This window comes from Mya arenaria, chromosome 10 (genome assembly GCF_026914265.1).
Source record: "Mya arenaria isolate MELC-2E11 chromosome 10, ASM2691426v1".
NCBI classification, from domain to species: Eukaryota; Metazoa; Mollusca; class Bivalvia; order Myida; family Myidae; genus Mya; species Mya arenaria.
This window is the reverse complement of record NC_069131.1, coordinates 5,398,960-5,424,299: the sequence shown is the minus strand read 5'-3', so window position 1 is coordinate 5,424,299 and position 25,340 is coordinate 5,398,960. Positions and strand designations below refer to the sequence as shown.

The 25,340-nt window shown below is 35.1% G+C and overlaps 2 protein-coding genes and 1 pseudogene across 2 annotated transcripts; all 3 read left to right on the top strand.

Annotated features, from left to right (window-relative positions):
• Positions 1-1,707: 1,707 nt before the first annotated feature.
• On the top strand, positions 1,708-3,108 carry LOC128206010 (uncharacterized; annotated as a pseudogene).
• A 2,248-nt stretch (positions 3,109-5,356) lies between these two features.
• Positions 5,357-17,468, top strand: LOC128206315 (receptor-type tyrosine-protein phosphatase mu-like). Its single transcript, XM_052908691.1, has 14 exons — positions 5,357-5,491; positions 6,889-7,995; positions 8,220-8,361; positions 8,601-8,677; positions 9,391-9,525; positions 11,771-11,937; positions 12,134-12,221; positions 12,411-12,475; positions 12,593-12,629; positions 12,905-13,008; positions 13,342-13,467; positions 15,827-15,975; positions 16,816-16,951; positions 17,342-17,468. The coding sequence occupies exons 1-14, from the start codon at positions 5,377-5,379 to the stop codon at positions 17,387-17,389; spliced, it is 2,496 nt and encodes an 831-aa protein (XP_052764651.1). The 5' UTR covers positions 5,357-5,376; the 3' UTR covers positions 17,390-17,468.
• Positions 17,469-17,836: 368 nt separating this feature from the next.
• LOC128206009 (receptor-type tyrosine-protein phosphatase S-like) lies at positions 17,837-21,158 on the top strand. Its single transcript, XM_052908128.1, has 6 exons — positions 17,837-17,905; positions 18,418-18,549; positions 18,775-18,912; positions 19,143-19,291; positions 19,440-19,575; positions 21,087-21,158. The coding sequence occupies exons 1-6, from the start codon at positions 17,837-17,839 to the stop codon at positions 21,156-21,158; spliced, it is 696 nt and encodes a 231-aa protein (XP_052764088.1).
• The last annotated feature ends 4,182 nt before the right edge of the window (positions 21,159-25,340 follow it).

The window sequence follows — 25,340 nt, the reverse complement described above, 5'->3', positions numbered from 1 at the left end:
CATACAAAGTTAGAAGCAAATGTAGATGCTTCGGATTTTAAATTTAACGCACAAAAAGGAGACAAATTTCTAAAGAAAAAGAAATAAATTACATGATATCGTCAATATTTTACACTACGTAGTAATACGTACTGATAACTTATAATGATATTTCCTATTTAAAGACTAACGAAAATATACGTATAATATCAACGGTTACATTAACTATTAATACATCTGGACGGTTAAAATGTCTACTTAATGCTAACTTTGTTATCAAACAAGTACAATGAAATGCATAATTTGAGCAGCATTAAGTATTAAATGTTAGCATTTGGGATTTCCTTAATTGTCTTAACTATGTTTCGGTTATGAGAAACATTTTTGTATAGACAAAAGCGTAATTAAACTACTGTTGATAATGTTGTTGTTGTTGAATTTATAAAGGTCTGCCCGCGCCCTATAGTGGCTGCATTATGGCTTGACCCCTTCACATCCCCTAGTGTGACTGAAACATATTTTTGATGCCAAAGGGGGAGATTTACACCCACCTTTTTGTGGGATAATCGCCAAATTAGTAATTTTGAATCCCAAATGCCTCAAACCCTACGATGAATGACCTCTCGAGTGGTCCCACAGCTCTGTCATTTGGATATGGTTTTATTTATTTTGGTCTTAACTGGTTGATAAGTGCAGATTGTCGGAGGTCATGGCGGATAGCAACCGGAATGATAAGCCCCACCTGTCTTACATATTAATTTTTTAAACTACACGCATAAACTAAGCCAAGAACAAAACAAAACATATAAGAAACTGAAAAGATGAACACACCTTTTCAAAAAAAATCGGAAACATACAACTGGTTATCTATGTCAGTAAACGACCTAGAATTTAAATAAACTTTATGTTAAAGAGATACGTTTTCATTTATTTTAAACCTAATATTTATGCGGAAAAACTAAGACTAAATCATACCATAAGTGCTTTGTTATTTCTTTTGTTTACACTATTAGTAAATGTAATGATCATTTCAGAACGTGTGTATGGTCAGAGACGATCTAATCTAGAAATAACCTGACTGACCCTGCCCATTTCGCTGGACAAATAACTAATACTATACAAAATGTATGTAACATTTGTTCACAATTGTCATTTTTTTACTCTGACCGAACACGCATGTAAACTTTCAGTATTGAAAAGAAGGTGTAAAAGAGAAGCATTTCCGGTACTTTGATTAGGCACCCCCAAAACAGTGTGCGAGATTTTTAGGCGATTGTTCTTTCTATATCAATTTATTTGTCAGGGAGATGCTCCATGGTTCGCCTTACTCATCCCATCTGCTTCGGCGTTCTTCAGTCCTACACGGTATGTTATCTCGAAATCGTATAGGCCTTACGCTCATGACCACCGCTGCACGAATTACAATTATTCTGATAAAATCCTTGAGCGCATTTACAAGGATTTCCTCGACGTAATGTTGTTGTTATATGAAATAACATATCAATTATCACATTATAAGAATTCTAATTACTTTTAATGAAAATACATGTCACACTGATGTTGTTAATAGGAAAGATATGTATAGACCGTTTGCAACAGAGGGAGATTTTACCATGACACCGTCGCGACGGCCATCTTGGAGGTATTCCCCATATTACGCAATGATGACTCACATAGTTTTCACAAACTCAACCATTAGGTCAAAGGTTACGGCTGTCAAACAAGGAAATGGATAAATCAAAACAAGTGAAAATATCGTACAGAGACACTCTAGAGCCAGTTTTAAGTGCAAGATACGTCGAGAAGTTGAAACTAATAGCGGGACACATACACACTGACAACATGGTCGCCAGACGTTAAATTACTACCAGCGGTGACATATCCCGGCATTGTTAACTTCCTTGTATTCTCCCAGTGCCTACACTTTAGATGACCTGAAATGTTACAAGGGCCTTGAAGCATACAACCAATTCAATTGTGGATGGGTTTCTGGTATTTCAACAGCAGTCATCGACAAGAAACATGTTGTCAAGGCAAAGGTACGAACCCTGTAAATTCTCTTACATTGAAGTCTGTTGTTGTGAACAGTGATATAGGGGAAATCTGAATGCATGCATTCATTAAAGGTTTGTAATTATAATTTGATTTTATTGTTCAATTGCTTAAAACAAACAATGGTGGCAAAATACTCAATTTACACAATGGTTGGCATGTGTGCCATACAATTTTAAAATAGGTATTTTGATTGTTTTTAAAGCTGCACTCTCACAAATTTACCAGATGTTACAACATTTTTATTTTTTGTCTTTGAAAGATCAAATCTTTGTGTGGACATCTGCAAGCCAATGATATAAGCTAGATCTTAGATTTTCAGATAAATGCATAAAACATCATTTTTTAAACTTAAATATAAAAATCTGCGATCTAATTTTGTCAGCAGTCTTATATAATTGGTTTCCATGGATTTTCGCAAAAGTTGGCTCGTTCCAAGACAAAAAATAGCAAAGTTGTCCTAATGTTCAAGATGTGAGAGTGCAGCTTTAAACTTACAATGCTTGACTGTGGCATAGATTCATGAAAATAATGGACCTGCTTGTATATCAATTTATTTACCAATCGAGTGTGGCATGCGATGGATATATTGGTTCTGTGTCAAGTGTAATAAAATTAAGTTGATCTTTACTGAAATCAATCATTTATTTACAGGTCCTCCAATCGCAGCGGCTTCGTGAAAAAACATTGAACCCCAGGTTCATCGCGGAAGGGAATGGTAAGGTGCTGTCGTCACACTGCGATTGCATGGCCGGCTTGGGCAAATCATGCACACATGTGGCAGCCCTGCTATTTGCAGTTAATGGAACAGTCCAGATAAGAAATTCAAGGACAGTAACACAGGAACCTGCATATTGGCTGTTACCAACTTCACTGAAAGGTGTAACTTATAATGAAGTGCGAAACATTGACTTCAGTGCTGCCAAGACTTTAAAGAAGCGATTTAGCATTGACTGTGATAATGTCAGTACTGCACCTCTGTCGCAATCTGCCAAAACAATGAAACGTAAAACTCCAGCACCTACTGATAACGAGTTACAATCATTTTTGTTCGTCAAATTTAGCTTCAACAGGTAGGAAACCGGCTCTACTGTCAATTGTGAAGAACATTCAAATGTATATGCACCAAAGACTGTGGCAACAAAGTACCGTATATTGCTTATTAACCTTCGAGAAAAAGATGCTATTTCACTCACCTTTGCAGAACTTTTAAAAAAGGTGCAATGACCTAAACATTGAAGTGTCTAAAGAAGAAGAAGTGAGCAATGTTGAAAAGATTACCAAAAAACAATCCGAGGAAAATCTTTGGTATGATTTCAGGGCAGGTAGAATCACAGCTTCAAAAATAAAATACATGCATGTCACACTGACCCGTCAAACCCATCACAGAGCCTGACCATGGAGATTTGCTATCCTCAAAGAAACAAATTATTAAACTTGGCCACAAGGTAGGGTCTTTCAAAGGAAAAAGTAGCCCGCTCAACACTGTTGAATATACTTATTGGTGCACATGAAAATGTAGAGCTTGAAGACAGTGATTTGTGTATTTCAACTGATTTACCCCATGTAGCAGCATCCCCTGATGGAGTCATCGCATGTGACTGCTGTGGAAGAAGCTGTGTTGAGGTCAAGTGTCCATATTCATTGAGAGATAAACATACTGAAGAGTGCGATTATTTAGTGAGATGTGAGGATGGACATTTGCGTCTGGACACAAAACATAAGTACTACTACCAGGTACAGACACAAATGGGAGTTACAAAAAGTGAAATGTGTTATTTCGTAGTTTGGACAGAGGTTGATATAAATGTTGAACACATTTTGTTTGATTCTGATATGTTTCAGGACTTGTGTGCAAAGGCTACAAAGATTTTTAAGGTCGCAATATGACCAGAAATGGTAAGCAAGCTCTACTCAAGACTTCCCAGTTTTAATTTATCAGTAAGATGACACCTTTAAAATACCTGTCTTTGTAAGACTTAGTAAATAAATAACACGTCGTGTCAGGTTCGATCCTTATACTCAACTATCATATATATATATATATATATAAACCAACGGAAATGACATCGACGTTAAGTCCTAACGCCGCGACGTTACGTTCGCGCGTAATGTTATACAAAAACAATTCATGACACTCCGGGGCGGCGAATGATATAAGTCTCTTTCACTGACGGTGTCACACAGCTCTTCTAGAGGATACAGTTTTACGATAGGGCGGGTAGTGTGATGTCTATTTTGTGTCCGAAACCGCGCTGCACGAACCAACCCATCGTTTCCGGTAATGGTCTCCTCCATAACTGCTAGTTTCCATGAGGACCTCGGTGTCTCGTTATGGACCTGGACAACGTCCTCAACCTTGATCCTCTGCTGGTTTTTGCCGGAAACACGCAGGTGCTCCCTTAAAGCGGTTAAATATTCAGTCTTCCATCCTACGCGGAAATTGATACAATTGTGATTAAAAAGGTAGATGTTTTTAAATTTTCGTGTTTTAGTTAAAATTCAAAATATGTTCTTGTCGATGGATGTGACTGGCATTTGTTCCTGACAAATATAAAAGTTCTGAAGCAATAAATCTTTTATGCAAAAGAACATAAAGCCATCCATCAATCAGTGTCTTTGTGTCATTTGAATTGAAATATCTGTGTAATAAAATATCCTTGTTGACCTATCTTAAACAGCTTATAGCATGGGAATTATATTACATGTTTGCCCTAACCCTTGTGTAGGTGTCAATATAATATAATGTAATCAGTTGACCTTAATACTGGGGCATTGCATATAGAACACCATTCGTACACACAAGTGTTCCGTCTCCATTCCGTGCGTTGTTGTGAAAACGTACCATAAATCATGGGCCATTATTTTTGGGTAGTTATTTTCTTTGCGCAGCGATTAACCTTATAGCTATCATGTAATGAAATTGAACATTTTTTGATTACTTGTAATGGAATGGTGAAGTATGTTCATGATTTATCACAAGCTTTCATTATACAATATCAAAAATATTGACAAGGAAGCCATTGAATATGCACTGGCAGAGAGTCATATGTACCATGGTAGTATGTAAAAAGAAGGACTTCTATCTAGGATATAATATATAGAATCGCCTAATCACGGTAAGTTAAAATAGAGTTGTATCAGATAAAATCCTTTATGCAAGTTAAACAAGTATGTATAAGTAGTTTGTAGTAGATTATCCCTATTATACGTATCGAACCTTTGTTCATTTAAGCTTATCCAGTATTCAGTGTAGCATGGAAAATTTACAAGTTACGGCCTAACTTCCTGGTTTAACTCTCTCTACGTGTTAAGGACCTTCGAGTTGACTTCAATAACTAATGGATGTTTTATCAATGTGCTTATATACTGTGTGTTCTTTCAAACATGAATCTCATTAAATGGACTGTGTTTTTTAATTTTACATTACACCTTACTGTGGATATTTGCATGTCTGGTGGTAAGGGGTTTTCTTTCTTCTACATAAGTTTTGTATAAAGTCGTTTGAGAAGTGATTATAAAGAATTAATACATTCAAAACATCATAACATGGTTTTCGCGAAAGTTATTGAGTGCCCAAACTCTTAAATTGAAGAGCAGAACTTTGTTTCTTTACAAAAATAATTCAGGTCCGCTGGGTAACTTGTTATAACAGTTGTTTTAACAGCAAATAATTTCGATTTCTGTGTCGTGTTTTATTACTACTGTTTAATGGGTTAAAATTAAAGTTGTTTATTATGTATAACTCTTTAAAATTACTTAATATGGCGACCCATTCCTGCTATGTATATAAGAGGATATTACATAAACACTTATTCAAAACGGAATTGATTAAACAAGTTGAACATAATACTGTTAATCGAGCACGAATGTGATATTCTGTGAATATCATAAATGCAGAGAACTGAAAAAAATAAAATGACATATAGGGCCCTCACTGCTTACGCTTTTTGTTTATAACTTCAAATGGTATTTCACTAGTTTTTTTAAAGGCGGTGTTTATGATATAAATCATTATATAAAAAACATAATGTGATTCATCATCTCTGACCAATTCTGCGTTCTATGGTAAAACTATGTATATCCAAACATAGTTATAAGTATTAATTAATTTCAGACTATAGAACCGGGACTGATTTTATCATGTACATTTTAGTCGAGTGTTATAAATACCATAATATTGATGACAGAGATACAAAAAACTCTTGACAAATGCAATAGATGTTCTTTCAATGTATGTTTGAAATGTCTTTGAAACGCATACAAAACCGTGCATATTCATATTTGTTTATGTTATTATGACTTTAAAATAAATATGACTTGTATTCATCAAGATTGCCCATTGGGAATGTTGCATATATTAGCTGTGTGCACAAAGGTTTGATACTACTGATACTTTTTTTTTCACTCGAAGGTAACCAGTGTCCTGAATCGTGTACAGGGTGTTTTGCGTTTTATCTTTATTAAGAATTGTTGGGATAAGAGTGAGGTTTGTGCACATAAACTGGTTTAAACCCCCAGTAAATTTACATTTTACTGACCGTTCCAAGGCGGTTCTTAACAATTCTTGATAAACATACCAATTATATATATATATATATATATATATATATATATATATATATATATATATATATATATATATATATATATATATATATATATATATATATATATATATATATATATATATATATACACTGTGCTGTTTGTAGAGTTATGTGCTGTTGTATGTTTCTTGTTTGTGAGTTTGTGTTCTATGTCTTTGGCGTTGCCCATTGCCACTAAACCGAGTTTATGTTTAAACTTTTTGCTACTGAGCATGTTTCTGTAGCTTTTTGCATATATATTGGACAGGAAATGATATCGTGTACCACTGCAACTCATCAGAGTTCTTCTTTAACCGAGGCTGTGTTCCATGTACCACCGTTGGGCTTAACTGTTTACGCTGTAGCAATACGTTTCAATGTGACGAATGCATCCCTGGAAAATGGGGATCAAAGTGTAACGAAGACTGTGGAGCTGGTTGTAATGATGGTAAATGTAATTTTAAGGACGGGTCATGTACATGCATACAAGGATTTTATGGATCTGAATGCAAAGGTCAATGTTCACAGGACTGCTTGGGTAACACATGCTTGGACAATGGTCACTGCAATTGTACAGCCGGACATTATTTACCAACTTGTAATGCAAAATGTTATTCGGCATGTAAAGAATGTACTAACGGTTCTTCTTGCACTGTATGCCCGTCTGGAAAATTTGGAAAAACCTTTCAAAATGTATGTCAATGCAACAACAAGACTGGCTGTGACATAATAACGGGTGACTGTATCGCTACGACGTGTCCAGATGCATGCACATCATGTGTTAACAAGGATCGCTGCAATGGCTGCACTGTTGGCTGGTTCGGATCAAAATGTGATTACAAGTGTCCAAATAATTGTAATGGGGGTTGTGTCCAGTCGTCAGGCGTTTGTTATGCATGTTCAAAGACAAATTACGGTTCAAACTGTGAGCAACAGTGTTATTATTGTGATGATAATGATTGCAAACAAAACGGAGAATGCTACAAGTGCTACCAAGGTTTCTATGGCTCATTTTGTAACTTAACATGTACTTCTAAATGTACTCCAAACTGCAATCAGGATGACGGATCATGTACCTTTAATTGTCCTGCAAACTGCTTAAGTTGTTCAGATAATGCATCATGCACTAAATGCAAAGACTCTTTCTTCGGACAGCTTTGTAATGTGTCATGCAATGCCAATTGCAAGGATCAAATGTGTTCACAAATAAACGGTCACTGCACAACTGGATGTTTACCTAATTATTATGGGTCAACATGTGACTATGTCTGCTCTAAGAATTGTGCCAATTCCACAACAGATTCAAAATGCGACTCGACAGGAAAGTGCAGCAGCGGATGTATTGAGGGCTTCATTGGCGATACCTGTTCAATGAGTAAGTTTTCATTTGTTTGTTGCATATCAGAAGATTAGTAGATTGGTAAATAACAATGTTATAACGAGAATATGCTTAAATATTGTTTTCCATTTGTTTTCAGCTATGGTCCTGGGATTGTCCCTGTAGTTTCCGCCATGATGTTTAAACGATTTAATATGATATATAGTCTAGCATTTAGAAGTACCAAAAGATAAGTGAGTTTCTGTTTGAATGTATTTTAGAAGCTGAATTGGAAAACGAAAAAAGTGATGAACATATGTCGGAACAACCAGGAACCTCTGCCATTGCTATTGGAGTAGGTGTGGGAGGAGTGATTATGTTGGCTTTGGTCGTCGTTTTGGTTTTTGTTGTCCTGAAAATGAGGTGAGGTGTTCTAGAGGTGCTTAAGTTGTATATCATGTAAATATTTAAAACTCAGTTTACATCATTGGTAATGGAAGTGTATTTCATTTTGTAGCTCTGAAATATGTTCTTCACTTAGAAGTGAACTCGAGTATTTACTGTGAAACCATGTATACTAGCAGAATGATCGGACGATCATTGAAATTAACTTTATTTCTTCGATTCACTATGTAGTGATTAGTTTAACGATTTGTATTTAGAAGAAATAGAAAGCCATATGAAGATCGAATTGAAGAAATTGATCATGAATACCACACAATAGAGCCATTGCATGGAGGTAAATATATATTTACTTTACATTTAGCCATGTTTAACTAAATGATCGATACAAAAAGGTTTATGAGGTGTGTACAGATGTAAAAATGAACTGTACACAAGTTAAATGGGTTTTTTTGGAAGGCGGGGGTAGTATCATTTAAGTCAAATGAGTTAAGAATGATAATGTTTTTAAAAAAAAATGGCATCAGTCTAAATGGTGCGCCCTTAATATTATTGATCTAACTTTTTTAACCATGTCTGCCTTGGGTAGGTAAATCAAGGTCATAACATTTGTCGTAGAGCGGTTGTGTGGAAGGGTGGCCGCGATGGCGTTAACCAAGTGTGTACATTAGAGGGGTTTTAGTATAACTTGCCACAAATTTCAACCATCGCAAGACGGTGGGCTGCGTGCAAGAGCCATGTCTGTTGGTCAAATGAAAAGGCAGCACTTAAGGATAATTGCCTTACTTTTCTGATTGAGCACATTGAAAATCTGACTTTTGTGGAATTGTCTAATTGAACATAAATACGTGTGTACAAACCATACATATAGGAAATAACAATTCCATTGTTCTTATCTTTTCTTTGTTAATGGTGTTCGATTAAATTGGAAAAGGCTGAAAGAATACGTTTTAATCGCTACAATTATGATGAATAAATAAATAACAAAAATGTAAAACGAACGAGCATTCTATATGATCTTTATGATACATCGTTATACGGTTATTTCAGGGGAGAAAGGTTCCACGAAAGCAGCAACTGCCCCTTCATTAGGAACATCAAATGCTAGTTACAACCACGTGTCGGATACAATAATAATCGGTGGTGGTTTTGAAACAGCACCGGATGATGAGGATCTAGAAATTGGTTAGTTTGAATCATATTTTACATGATATTTTGTTTTATGTGATTGGCGTTTCTCTGTGCCATTGAACGGGGTTTATTTTTATAATTTCGACTACTAGTTGGTTTCCTATTTTAAAAAGGCTGATATTTCCGAATAAATATAGAAATGTATTGTTGGCATCTAACGCCTTATATTGTATGTTCAAAGTTAAATATTGTGCTGGAGTTCAGCTGTATGTAAACTACCGAAATTGAAAAGACATTTGTCGATTTATTTAAACTGTCAAAGGTACATACTGTCACCGCCAGTGCACTTGCTATCTTTATGTAATTGTGCACCTGTGACAGTTTCATTTGCCTGTAAGTTTGCACCTGTAACGGTTCCATTGATCATGTAATTATGCACCTGTAACGGTTACATTGCCGGTGTAGTTATGCACCTGTAACGGTTCCATTGATCATGTAATTATGCACCTGTAACGGTTACATTGCCGGTGTAGTTATGCACCTGTAACGGTTCCATTGATCATGTAATTATGCACCTGTAACGGTTACATTGCCGGTGTAGTTATGCACCCCTAACGGTTCCATTGATCATGTAATTATGCACCTGTAACGGTTACATTGCCGGTGTAATTATGCACCTGTTACAGTTGCACTGCCTATGTCGATTGCGTTTCCAGGAAAACTATGCTACTGCGGCAGTTTCCGTGTAATTATCTACTATAACAGTTTCATTGCCAGTATAATCATACAACTGTGACAGTAGCATTGCCAATGTAATTATGCACCAGTTACTGTTTCATTGCCCGTGTAATTATGCACATCTGACAGTTAATTTTCCCGTGTTATAATGTACCTATGGCAATTCAATTGTCATTTTATTATGCACCAGTAACAGTTTTATTGCCCTTATAGTTATGCACACGTGACAGTTCCAATGCCAGTGTAATAATGGACCAGTAACAGTTTCATTGTCCGTGTAATAATGCATATGTTAAGGTTTCATTGCCAGTGTAATTATACACCAGTAACAGTTTCATTGACAGTGTAATTATGCACCTATAACAGTCCCGTGTAAATATGCACCAGTGACTGTTCCATTTTACTTGTGTAATAATGTAAGTGTGACAGTTCCGTTGCCCGTGTAATAATGCACCTGTGGCAGTTAAATTGCCCGTGTAATAATACACCTTAGACAGTTCCTTTGCCCGAATAATACTGCACGTGTAACAATTTCATTGCACGTGTATATATGCACCTAAGACAGTTTCTTTACCCCTTGTCATTTTGCACCTGAGACAGTTCAATTGCCCGTTTAATAATGTACCTAAGACAGTTGAATTGTCCCTTGTAATTATGCACCTTAGACAGTTGAATTACCCGTGTAAAAATGCACCTAAGACAGTTCCATTGCCCCATTTTAGTTCTGCACCAGTGGCAGTTCCATTGTGTGTTTTTTTGTCTTAATGCTTGTATGACAATTTTATTGCTAGGGTAATAATGCATCTGTGACAGTTTCATTGTCCGTGTAATTATGCACATGTGACGGTTCAATTGCCGTTTTGATTATACACATGTTACAGTTACATTGCTGGTGTAATTATGCAACTGTGACAGTTCAATTGTCGGTGTAATAATACATATGAGACAGTTCATCACTCGTATATTTATGACTAGTGACCGTTTAACTGCCTTTGTAGTCATGCACATGTGACAGTTATATTACCAGTTCAGTTTTGTACCTTTGGCAGTTTCATTACCCGTGTAAGTATGTACCTATGAAAGTTTCTTTGCTCTTGTAACCATGCACCTGTGACTGTTTTATTGCCCGTGCAATAATGCACATGAAGTAGTTTCATAACCCGTGTAATAATGCATATGCCTTAAGTTGCATTGCCCGTAAAATAAAGCATATGTGACAAACTCATTGACCGTTTAATTATGTACATGTAAAAGTACTGTCGCCCGTATATTCACCAGTGACAGTTTCATTGCCCCCCCCCCCACGTAATAATGCACCTGTGGCAGTTCAATTGTCCGTATAATTATGCACCTGCGACAGTTTTATTGCCACTGTAAGTATGCACAAGTGACAGTTAAATGGCCGGTGTAATAATGCATATGTGACAGTTTTATTTCTCGTGTAATGATGCACATTTGACAGTTTCATTGTCCGTGTGACCATTCGTGCATGCACCTGTGACTGTTTAAATGAATCGGACAACACCACATTGAAATATAGCCACAAATCAATACATAACAGATTTCGACGAAGAGAGTAGGTCCCAGAAAAGGAAACTGACCAAGAAGGTTGAGGAGAACGTTTACTACATCGGAATACAGGACATAGAGAAACGGAAAGTGAAAGTGGAGGAATTGGCGGCTTTTGTGGCTGGAAAGACTCTGGATTACTATGAGGAGGAATTCGATGTACATATTAGTACATTACATATTTATACATTATATAAAGCATTAAAAATGGCATTTATTTTTGCAAGTGTCATACTCCAAATAAGTTACGCTAGTTAAACAAAATTTAATACCTTTAAATGCTGTAAAATCTTTTTAAATTATATTCACCATGACACGAATTTTGTTGTGCTGATTTGCCCCGTTTTTCCTGCAGAAATTCTCTGACGGCCTCACAAGGAGCTGTGCCGCTGCCAAATTACCACAAAACAGGGCGAAGAACAGATACAAGGGATTATATGCATGTAACAATACTATTGAAGCCAGATTATCGAAATACACAGATACATGTTTATTTCATACTAATTAACATATAGTATACTGTAGTTGTTGTTTTTTTTAAATTCGTTATTTTTTTAACTGTAATCAAGAATACACAGTTGCTCTGTGAACCTCATCTGTATATAGTAATACGATGTTAATTGTGTTTCCAGATGATGCCACAAGAGTCAAAGTGACTGGTTTTGATACCGATTACATCAATGCAAATTATATCGATGTATGTAAATAAATATTCAAACAAGATTAAAAGTTTGCTCACTAAAATATTTGTATTTTGAAGTAGTGATGAACTGAAATTTTAAAAATTTACAAACAAACGATACTCTATTTGCAGGGATTCGATGAGAGAAATGCGTACATTGCTTCGCTTGGTAAGACACTACATTACACATACATGGTTTAGAAATTACATGTCAATGAAACCTTCGTTTTTTGTTAGCACTGATCCAGCCGTAATTGATTGTACTGGAACATTGCAAATCAGTAACCTGCGTACCATTTCTTTGAATAAGACGGACTACTTTATAGCACTCTTTCTTTAAAGAGATAAAAGTACGAAATACACCAATGATATGCATGCATGAATTCAATATACAACATACTGAACACAAGTCTTACGGTTTTTATGGTGATTTTTTATCCCCAGGTCCAATGTCAAAACAGATGGGAGATTTTGGCATGTTCTGGAATATGATTTGGCAACAGAAAGTGGAGAAAATTGTCATGGTTACCAACCTAATGGAGGAAGGGGTATAAAAAAACTATTGCCAAACTAATCCCCGCGGGTATATGAACACGTATATGAAACGGAAAACCTTAATTAAAATATTCAAATACACCAATATTTCGAAAACTATCAATAAATTGAAAACGGTTAGTGTCATTTATAATTTATAGCACATTTGCATTGCTACCATTAAAATAAACAGACATCGAAATACAAGTAGTTGTTAGTCAAATTCGATTAGTGCAATCGCTAAAATGTTTGGATTTTGAAAGTATCACATTATAACACACGGCAACACAACACCATTTTAAACAGATTTTATAATTGGTATCTAAATCCTGTTTCATACCATTCAGAAGGAGAAATGCGAGCAGTACTGGCCCAATGTTGGGACCACTTTAACCTACAGCGGGGTGAAGGTCACCTGTCAGAGCGAGGATGAGTATGCAGAGTTTACGAGAAGATTGCTGTTCCTAAATGATGTAAGCGTATTTCAATGTTGTTGTAACATAAATTTATTATGACATACACAATATTTGTTTTATATATATTTTATATAAATTTCAATGCGTACCTAAATCAAGCTAAATCAAGCATTGTTTTCACATGTGACTTAACCGGGTTTATGTTTAAACTTTTTGCTACTGAGCATGTTTCTGTAGCTTTTTGCATATATATTAAAAGAAATATAAGAACATTTTGCCGCGACTGCATTTGAAATATTTGTTTTCCATGCATATATATTTTTTCTGAATGAAATATTGTTCCTTATTAACGAACTTGAATCTTAACAACTATTATCATATGCATTATCATACATCAGTGAGTCGGATGTATGTACTTTCCAATTCAAACACTTGACTGTACAAACATTCACCATAACTTGAGAAAATTAGGCAAAATACCCGGAAGATTAAATAGTACTCAAAACTAAATGTAAAGCGTCCGTAAATGCTGATGATTATTCTCACTTCACGCTGTACGAATAAGCACAAAAGAACACAAAAATATTGCAATTGTATGGAAGAATATTCATTACCTTTTCTGTGCAAGCAATACTATATAAAGCATTACATATTTTCGTTTAAAGTCCTTTGCTCAATTACTTTTTTTGCAAAGGTAACACACATTAATTTGTATATAGATTTATTTTTAGTTTGGTAGTTGACCGAATTATAACATACAGTGACAACTGACATATGTACTCGATTCGATTAGAATTTGGTTAAATAAATTACACCCGCAACCCTAAATGTCAGTGCCTGTGTATAATAACACACTACAGTATCGTCCATCTCTTAAAGGACAATGTTTAAAAGCAATGACCTCGGTATCTTATGAAAATTTCTTAAAATACATTGGTAATTAATGAAACAAAACATACCTTAACAATAATTGAAATATTACGGTCAACTACAGCGCGGTCAAGGGCACCTGTCAGAGCGAGGAAGTATGACATAAAAGTTCCGTTGACGCAACTGAATCAAAATTCGGTACTCGAATTAGAATATTAATTTAGTGTAAGCAATTATTTGTTGACCAATGAAAAGGTACTTTCGGGCTGCGTCCACACACTTTCTTTAGCAAATGAAAGATTTAAGCCATGGTGTACCTTATGTCTTTTCTATATTAACCAGTGTGCTTAGACGACCAATTTAAATTTTAAGACACATAATCGTAGCCATCAAATCAATCAATGATTCAGATATGTTTAAACATAGTTCAATTACTTTAACGTCATAACCATTCAACTTAACAGTTTGACAAGGTTTAAATGAAATATAGGCAAAATACACGGAAGTTTAAACAGTAAGCAATACTAAACTTAAAGCGATCGTGAATGCTAATGTTTATTTTGACTTCACGCTACCGGAATAAACATTAAAGATTTACGGAGCGACAGACACTGATTGAAGAATGCTTTTATCCTCCTGCGTTAAGTTGAGAGTGAAGCGATAAAATGTGTATTTTCTTTCCATTTACGTATTAATAATACATTTTTAAATCGATGCACCCAATGATTCTGCTTATTAATATTAATATCAGTTTAAACCTTAGAAGGAAAGATAACCAGGTTTTACTCGTTATATGCTTCCTTATGAGTAGCTGTTTTAAAACTTCCACAATTGATACGAACTTAAGAAAGAAGTGAACTAGATAAAGCATTAAATAAATAATACATATTACACAACACCATTCTACATAAACTTTTTCTTTGTAGAAGGATCAAGGCTGTCAAGAACGAAGTTAAATTATATGCTTCTGTTTGGAGTATACATAAATGTAAAGATTGTTAAAATCAACTTAATGGAGTTTTTATAAACAAAAAGGAGTCAGGTAATTTGGTCGGTCAGGGTGTATGTGATGTATAAGATTGTAAAGACCTATATCAATTAAAACTTGATAGCAATATGCCTTTCCCTTGACTACGGCATCATGGCTTCATGGCATCAACTAAAGTACACTAACAACGATCAATTGTTTGAGGTATATACAATTCATAACTATGTACCAATCTTGACAATCTCATTAAAGCAGATTCATGGCGTTACAACGAAATGCTATGGAAATCAGCGTAAAGCGAACGCCCGTAATTATTAAACCAGAAAACAGAGAGAGAGAGAGAGAGAGAGAGAGAGAGAGAGAGAGAGAGAGAGAGACAGGGAGGACGGGAGCGGAGGGGTGCTCCGTAAAGTATTATGACAATATGGAGTCCACAAAAAGCAGGTTATTTCACAAATAGGAATATCTGACTTGTGTCAAAATACCACATGCAAGTATGATTTATTTATAATCGGGGCAAAGACCATCAACTAGAAAACATAATAAAAACTATTTCAGGGAGAATCTGAGAGGCAGCTGCACCACCTCCACTTCACGGCCTGGCCGGATAGGGGAATCCCAGAGGACGTCACAGCGCTGATTGAGTTCCGACATAGAGTGCTCAATTCTCCTGCTCATCCCGGAGGTCTAACACTGGTCCATTGCAGGTGTAGATTATTTATTGTTCATTTTTTAAACCTTTGCACCTGTTATAAAAGTACTATTTGAGAGCGTTACAGAGCATTCCAAGCATATAGATATGTTCTCACTTTGTACCAGTTCGTGCCAACGAGGAATGCGAGCCAAGCTAGTTCGAGCTCGCGGGGTTTGCGTGTAATTGCAAGTGTGAGATTTTTTTATTGCATATTCAAGAGCAATTGTCATGTTATGAACGTCAAAGACCAGAGCGTCATGGATTCAGTTAAGAAAGATGGTACTCACTGATTGCCCCTGTACATGTTGATGTCCCACCAACGCTGGTCGCATATAAGCAAATAATGAATTATAAGTTCTTATAATGAATTTGTCCTGAAGGGAATGTTTTACAACACTGGTAAAGCTACAAAGGACAATTACAAAGAAAAACACAGAACTATGGGAACTGAAATCGCTCTCAAGTGCACGAGTATTAGGTCAGACAGTGAGCAAGATATCACAAATACTGTGAGTGTTTTCTTTGTACGTGTTGAAACAGAACCAGCAATAAACACATTTGAAGCTCTATTGCATGTCGCTTAAAAAGCTCATGTAAAAATTAGTGATAAAGGTGTCCTCCTCTCACACAAGAGGTCCTGTTTTCGATCGCCACCAGAACCATTACTTGGCCTATAAAATATGACACAGATCACACAGTATTGGTTTCCAAACGGACTCGAGAATGATTTATATCAGCTTTCAGCACTCTTTATAATAGAGTGTAAAATACATTTGTATAAATTACTTAATAACGCATATCCTTTTACCATTTGTTATGATCGATAAATGTCATATATGGATGTTCCTTTTAGTGCGGGAATCGGTCGAACAGGGACATATATTGCGTTAGATATTCTTACAAAGGAAGGCAATTCGAACAAGGCCGTTGAAATTCCAGGATGTATCATCAATATGAGACAGAACAGGCCAACCATGGTCCAGACAGCGGTAGGTTGATATGTGAATCCTTGAAGCACAAAGAACATAACGTGAGTGAAAAGTAATAGAGAAGTGCAGAAATGAAGGTTCAGAAAATATCAATACAAACTGCGTTCTTACTTTTTGTCGTACCTTAAAAGTTGTGTGCTATATAGTTGTAACTCAGCTATGCACGTCTATAAGATATATCTATTGCATAATTGCTGGATATTTCCTGTCCTCTTTGCAGCCTTAATGGCTTATCGGTTGTCTATTTTCTTCTTGCAATTTTGTTTTTCTACGTTTACATGTCATATTGGAATTACACAATGTTTATGCTTGACTTCTGATATGCGTTTCCATAGAACCAATTCACACACAAACGAACCATGAGTATATCAGTGTTTTTCCTGATTTAAGGAACAGTACGAGTTTCTGCATCTTGCTGGTTCACACCCTGACTTTTAACTGTGAGCAGATACCAGGAAAACAGTTTCAGGACTACATGATAGAGACCAGCAAAGGCGATCTTATCAGGCAGTTAAAGGTAACGGAAAGTACTTTTGCATTTGCCCAAAGTGAGTATACTTATGAATATTCAGTGCTGTCAATAAGTAGTGGTAAACTGATAATAACATAACGATGTTCACTTGGTATTTAAAGTGTATTTATCCAGAAACAAACAGTCAAACGAAAGTAACTGTCCCACCGATTAGGCTAAAATTGACAGTTATATTCAAAATGAAAGAGTAATATGTTTCTTTGAAACAGATGTAAATGCATAGTATGCCCAGAATGCATATTTTTATATATATATATATATATATATATATGCTCATAACACAAACGAAATGGCAGTGTGAAGTATTTCTCCTTTGTAGAAAATAAAGGACACTTCCCACGTTCACACTGACGATGAAGTCGTTGCTATTGAACGAAACAAGACTGAGAAAGGAAGGAACAGAAGTGAAGCAGATATTCCAGGTGCACGCTTCTAAAGAATATCGCGTACTCATAACCCACTTTATGAAATACCCAACATATATCAACAAGCCATACGTAACGCTTCAGTTCTGCTGACCTAATACCATAACCAGTATAACTGCGCGATGACATTCGGTAATGAAATAGTGCGCTATCAAAATGTAAAATTATGTTAACTCAAAAGGAATATAATAAAAGGGTTATAACTTTCAGGCGATGAATACCGCCCTCGACTTTATTTGGGAATAAGACATGGAGATTCAGACTATGTCAACGCTGTCTTTGTTCATGTAAGGGTTTATAAATATTATTATTCAACATTTTCAAAGAACATAATCAAGTTCAAACATTTTTACATTTAACATTGGCTAAGTATTTACGTTATGAGAACCTTCGTTTGAAAATTCTATTCCGATTGCTAAAATCAAAACATTCATACCGATACCTTTAACTGCAGTAATATGTTCGTGTATCGTGTTTGTCCATCGACGTACATTCAATTTATGTTGCAGGCGTTTCAGGCGAAACGGAAATACATTGTCGCACAGTCTCCAATGCCAAATACTGTACAGGATTTCCTTACTTTGGCATACCAAGAAAATTGTTCATGCATTGTCAGCTTTGAGCAAAGTGACGGCAAAAAGGTACGAATAAGAAAATATATATTCCTGTCATTTTGTTAAAAGTCTGTAATGAGTCGACTCGATGAAATAACATGAAGTTCTCTCTTGCTGCTGTTTCATTTCAAGGCGGAAGAACATGATAAATTTCAACTATCTCCTACTGTAAAAGATGTTCTTTGCACAAGCCTTAATCAAATCCTTATTAACGGAATTACAATAAAAAGAACTTGACATTATTTCCACTAGGATATAGGTGAATATTATCCAGCGGACAATCAAGAACTCAAGAAAGGTCAACTGTCTATTTCATGTGGGAGGGATAAGGTCACGAACGAGTACAGTATCCAGAAATGGCTAACTATTGAGTTCAAGGGAAGCACACAGGTTAGTTTAATATCAATTTTATACATGTAACAGAATTTACATCGTTTGTAAGAAGATTATCTGTGGGGGGTTTTAAACAATAAAGTAATTTTGGCGTAAAAATGCCATCAAGAACAAAGAGTGGTTTTGAAACTTACTTTGCTTTTATTGAACAGTTTAATGTATTTTATTGATTTTGTTTAATGAAAGTATGCTTTCATATATGATTGAAGCTTTGGTTTTTGTTACAGGGTAAAGGTGACAAGAGCACATTGCGACACTTTGAGTTTACAGACTGGAACCAGACTGGAAATGTTCCATGCAGCCCTGCTAACTATGTCGCATTTCTGAGAGATGTCAAAATTGCATCGTCCAATGGGCCTGTTCTTGTCCACTGCAGGTAGTACAAATTCAAGCTTTGTAACCCATGCGTTCTCGTTGGATTTTATACCCTTTTTTTACTATCTGGATTGCGGGATTTTGGACCAAATATGATTTCGTTTGAACTTATATTCTCTTTAATCAATCTAATATGCTATATTTATCAGGGATGGTGGTAGTAGGAGCGGGTTGTTCTGTGTTATGGCATTCCTCTTGGAGAAAATGGTAGTAGAGCACGAGGTCAGTGTGGTAAATGCCGTCAGGAGGGTCAAAGCCAGGAGACCCAACGCAATGGCCAATCAGGTTAGCTAACCATTTAATTGGTTTTAATTAACATATATCTGAGCTTAATACAAGTGCACATTATGCCCATTAACGAAAGAGTCAACATAATTAAATTAAATATATATGTACATATATGTTTGGTCTTCTTTAAAACCCTCTTTCTTTGGCAAATAGTAAGCTTACTATAAGCTACGTATTCGCAGGGAATAACGATGACAACCCCGATACAATTAAGTAGTGTTCGATATGATATATTCAACTTAATATCCTTTACAAACAATGCAAAGAACGGTGAGTCATAGCTTACTCTACTGCATATAACCAATGTGTTTTGATATATTCTATTTGTAGGCACAGTTCGACTTCTGCCATGATTGTGTTTTGGAGTTCGTCCGCTCGTTCAAAACATACTCCAATTTCAGCGAAGATATATAAATTAAATGTGGATTGGAAAACAATACTAAACTATCTTGATTTGTTATCTTGTCGTCAATTGTTTATATGTCTGTGTTTGTTTTTAAATTGGATACCATTGTGTAAAGTTCGGGGCACTTCAATTTCAGCGGTTCCTACAATATAATTATTCCAAGTTCAAACAGCCAACACAATTGTCTCGGCTATATTTAGAATATATAATTCCAACAGATATTTGGGGTCACCGCTCCCAGTAAGCCCACATTTATGCTTGAACTAAAATTGTTTTTATTAACTCGTTACCAACTGGGACAGCTAAAATGGTATCTACTCAAAATTCTGAACATACTGTTTCAAATCTAGTTATATCTACACGTATATTAACTACTACTACTACTACTACTACTGCTACTGCTGCTGCTGCTGCTGCTGCTGCTGCTGCTGCTGCTACTGCTGCTGCTGCTGCTGCTGCTACTACTACTACTACTACTACTACTACTACTACTACTACTACTACTACTACTACTACTACTACTACTACTACTACTACTACTACTACTGCTACTACTACTGCTACTACTTCTACTACCACCACCACCACCACCACCACCACCACCACCACTACTACTACTACTACTACTACTACTACTACTACTACTACTACTACTACTACTACTATTACTACAGCTACTGCTACTGCTGCTGCTGGTGCTGCTGGTGGTGGTGGTGGTGCTGCTGCTGCTGCTGCTGCTACTACTATTACTACTACTACTACTACTACTACTACTACTATTTTACGTGTAAAATCAAACAAATTGTTTCGTTTGTACATCATATGAACGTTTCTTATTTGGATTTGGTTAAGCTGTAGTTATGACCCTACCAGATCGGCTTTATCTATTCAAAGATGTGTTATAGTTATATACACGTTTCTGCATTCATCTGCTTTATTCTAATTCTAAATATCTGAGCGTGTTTTCTTTTTGTATAAACTTAATAGAATGTTTAAGAACTACTTCAACATGTAATTAGGTTCCTTCGTTAATTGAAATTTGGACAAATGTATCTATATTGAAGAGATGAGATACTTTTCTGTATTGCTCATAACTACCCAGGACGTTCACAGTGTCGAATACGCCAAGGACTGGTTCCGCACAAATGACAGGCTCTGGTATTGTAATAAGTAATGTAAAACCGCCTATTAACTGCCGCTTTGTTTTGCTATTTTCTATTGATTACATTTGGCTTTGTGATGCATTTGCTTTGAATGAGTGTTGTACTGAATAAAAAACCTTAATATTGGTTGTGTAAGATACTTGTTAATGCATCAGCATGCGCACTGTTGTGGTAAGGATTGTATAAAACTAATCGAATTGACACATTGGGTTAGTTCAACCGACCAACGTCATATTCTCTTTATATTGTAATTATACAACAAATGAAATAGAAAGGTTACCACTCGGTCATGGGATCCAAACGTAAAATTTTTAAACAACTTCAGCAAATAAATAATATGATGATAAAATCATCTATGTTTTTTTAACAAATATAGTCAAAAAGGGACACTATTGAGCACAATACATTTTATTGTTTGTTAAAACAGTGCTTGTGGTAAATGTTTAAATTAACATCCTGTGTAATATCAACGTCATATAAACTGACAAATAAGCAGCATCCCACGCACGATATGGGGCTGTAAGACATACACTTGCTTTTCTAGTGTTATCAACTATTTCAATTACTCAAATTTTGGAAGCAACTCTTAAACCTTTATGATGATACCTTAAAATATTCATAAGAAATTTAGACAACCAAAGAACATTATATAGACATTGCAATGACACACATACTTATATAATAGGTAATACAACTGACTTAATAGTTTAGTTAGTCTCCGAACGAGGTGTTCTTATAAAAATGATATAATTGAAATTTAATGATTCATTAAGAAATGTTCACACGACAAGACCATGCAAGATGTGTATTGTCTATTATTTGATAAACGTTCACCGATTAGATACACCCTCGAATAAATACGTGCATGTATTCAGCAATCAAGTGCATTCACTTGCACGTTTACACGTATTAAGCGTTTACTTTAGTAGTTATGTGATCAAAGAAACATATCTCGAAAAATAGGTTAGGCAAACGATTGTTTCCGGATCACCAGTGCATTATCGTGGATCAACAAAATCATGCCTGTCGAGGAAAATGATGCCGAGAAAATCAGATTAAACAGTGAAACAAAACGTGATTGATAAAAAGACGCGAAACAACATATTACTTGTTCAATTTTCTTTATTTTGTCTATCCAATCCCTCAAACCACCCTGTTAGATGACCATCATATGAAACCCTTCTAAAATTACGGCATACGTGGGGCCAAAAACAAAGGGATTAAAAACAAGCTGTTATGGCTGAAAATGCTGTTCCGCACATGCGCATTGCACATTACCCTCCATTGACGAATCGTGCTGATAACAAAATATGCCGTGAAAATGTTCATGATTTCGCCAAGGATTTCGCATATTATGTTTTAGTACACTGAAAAAACATCAACTGTATATACTCTAAGTATTTATGTTTATTTTTTCATAGAACTTTTGAGTTTTTCTAGGTTTGTAAACATATTTTAAGACAATGTAAGTCTTCGTCTTCTTCAAAATATCGGCTATGCTAAAATTTTATAGGTTGATTGTATATACTTCCACATTCGAATATAAATATGTGCAACTTATCTGAGTTATTGTATAAATATGACAAAGCTTGACATTATTGTACACTTTTTAACAAATTTAATCTAAATATGAATTGTCAATTATAATTTGAAATGTGGTTGTTTTTGGAAATTGTGATACTTTTCTAAAAACTCTGCGTCACACTGGTGACATTGTATTTTCATTCAAATTGTTTATGTATATCAATATACTTTCATCATAGTTTTGACATCATTTTGTAAGTAGCATGCTAATAAATGTTAATGCATTCTTTTGTAATAATTTACTAAGTAAAAATATTGCTAAATTTGTGACTTGAAGTTTGCCATTGATTCATTGTCAAAATAGGCATCGGATGAGTGCTGACTGGATGGTGTAATGACATATGTATTTCATTTCATGTGTTATAATACATATCTGTGGCAATATTTAAATGATCAAATGTTGAGGTATATATCTCAACCAATATATGTGATAATATAGTAACATTACACCACTATTAACCCACTATTAACCCATACAATTATCCGAATATAGTTGGTCAAACCTGGAGCAAAATTTCCAAAGAACATTTCGCTTGTTGTTATGAAAGGTTTTACCATCTTCAATGAACTGATTTTAAAAACAACTTGGCAAAAGGGGGGACCATTACTTCGGTGACCATCTTTATATAACTCACAGACATAACGTTACTGTAATTGTTTTTCGAATTTTTTTTCTGGTCAAGCAATGTAATACATTTTCCTAGTGATTTCGTCCACGCTCGTTTCGTTTTTCCTAGCGACATTGAAGTAAGAGTGACATTTCAATGGCAATTATTATCTTTCTGAGCTGTACCATGTAGTTTTTAATACATTCTGTTCATACATGTTACAGCATCATTACATGAAAAGGTTCCAAGAATTGCGCTTGATATATGGAATTTGTTGATTACTTTACATATATTATGATATATTTAATTCATGGATTTTTTGTCATTGCTGGATTTATATTAAGCTGTTCTTCCGAAATGAAAACATAAATACTCTGTGAATCTTCATAATCATTCCAAGAAGAATATAAGCACGGGAAGCTGGTGGGTCATTTAAGCGATTACAATTAATGGTCAATGAGATTCAATCTTTTTTTAAATGATAATCGAAGTTTAGTTAAATTTCTTTCTTTTTTCATACGAGCTGGGAAAAGGATAATTATTGATGTTCTCAGCTTCGAGTTATTATGTCTGATTTTATGTTTAAGTAGATTTGAGTCCTCTTTTACAAAAAGATGCGAATACTAATCTGTTGTATTTTTGTTCGGCACAATAGTTACCCAGAGTTAAGGATATGTTTTGAAAACAAAACCTTCAAATACAACATTTAACCAAACGAAAGCACAATTCTTAATCTTTCAAATCATTCATGTTTTGTGAAGAGATCATGCAAACAATGGATACAATAGACGTGTTTTACAAACAACAACGTCCGAGTTTTCCATCTAAGTTTTTTAAAGCTCGCTGTATGTAAAATTAAGAAACTAGTTACACTATTTATAGTTAAAACACACGAAAAACAAGTGTCTTAACTTTCAATCAATTTCTTAATAACGCCTATCGATTTTGAATGCAGTCCGTAGATACCATTTTTTGTTTTCCATATACTTTGAACGCGCAAAAGAATTATATAAAATATAATTTTCGGATTCAATTTTCAAATTTTCGGCAGAGAATTCTCTTATCTTCACATCGGTTTGAATTAAATGAAGATAATTAAACAAAATGCTGCTTTTTTATTAACCTGCACCGGCACTGTAATCGGTCCATTGTTGCCGATTAACACTAAACATTTTGTTTTTAACTCGCTGCTTTACTGCCTCTTTTTTTTGTTTCGATATAATCTATATCATATGAAAGATAATGATTCTTACTTTATATGGGTGTAACAATTGCATTAGTAACAATTGTAGTCATTAAGTTATGACGATTTTCGGAAGATCACTCATATTTTTAAAACTTGAACTGGCTGTCAAATATTGACGATTTTCATTCAACGGCTTTTTAACTCGCTGTTTCAATGCCATTGTTTGTTTTGATAGTGTTTTATTTTATATCATATGGAAGGTAATTTCTTCAGCTTTGTATCGCTGTATAAATTGTAAAAATGCCATATTTATAAGTTATGACGATTTTCGTGAAGGTACACCTGTATTCACTCGATACCGCACCTCTGTAATTCAATAAGCGCGCATTGATATTGATCAAGTCATTGTTATCATATTCAGACTGTCGTGTGATTTAACATATGATTTCTTTGATCCTACTCCCAGGGTATACTCGGTACCCAAGCGGTTGGGACTACTACTATAACGTAATAAGAGACCCTATACAAACCCGGAACAAATGCTCTGTCACCGATCCAATACGAAATAAAATTGAATAACCTATTGAAATATATATTTTTTGTTCATTGGAAGGCATTAACTGCTTGAGTAGTGTTTCAGCTTTAAATTGAATAATAACGCTCTTAAAGTGACAACCTTTATTTTTGAATGATCTGTTAAGCCTGATGATTGCATTGTGTCGATCAAAGGCAATTTTATCAAATCAATATTATATCAAGAAAACGGTCTTAATTTGCTTTAAGCTTGCTCATATAATAGTTCAATTATGTTCAGA

What these genes read in the sequence shown, in the direction of transcription:
- LOC128206315 (XM_052908691.1), top strand. Translation starts at nt 5,377, where the DNA reads ATGTTTTATCAATGTGCTTATATACTGTGTGTTCTTTCAAACATGAAT. An exon ending in AATAGAGCCATTGCATGGAG is followed by an intron (nt 8,678 to 9,390) that starts GTAAATATATAT and finishes CGGTTATTTCAG; the next exon opens with GGGAGAAAGGTTCCACGAAA. An exon ending in TGATGAGGATCTAGAAATTG is followed by an intron (nt 9,526 to 11,770) that starts GTTAGTTTGAAT and finishes AATACATAACAG; the next exon opens with ATTTCGACGAAGAGAGTAGG.
- LOC128206009 (XM_052908128.1), top strand. Translation starts at nt 17,837, where the DNA reads ATGAAGTCGTTGCTATTGAACGAAACAAGACTGAGAAAGGAAGGAACA. An exon ending in AGTTCAAGGGAAGCACACAG is followed by an intron (nt 18,913 to 19,142) that starts GTTAGTTTAATA and finishes TTTTTGTTACAG; the next exon opens with GGTAAAGGTGACAAGAGCAC. An exon ending in CCTGTTCTTGTCCACTGCAG is followed by an intron (nt 19,292 to 19,439) that starts GTAGTACAAATT and finishes TATATTTATCAG; the next exon opens with GGATGGTGGTAGTAGGAGCG.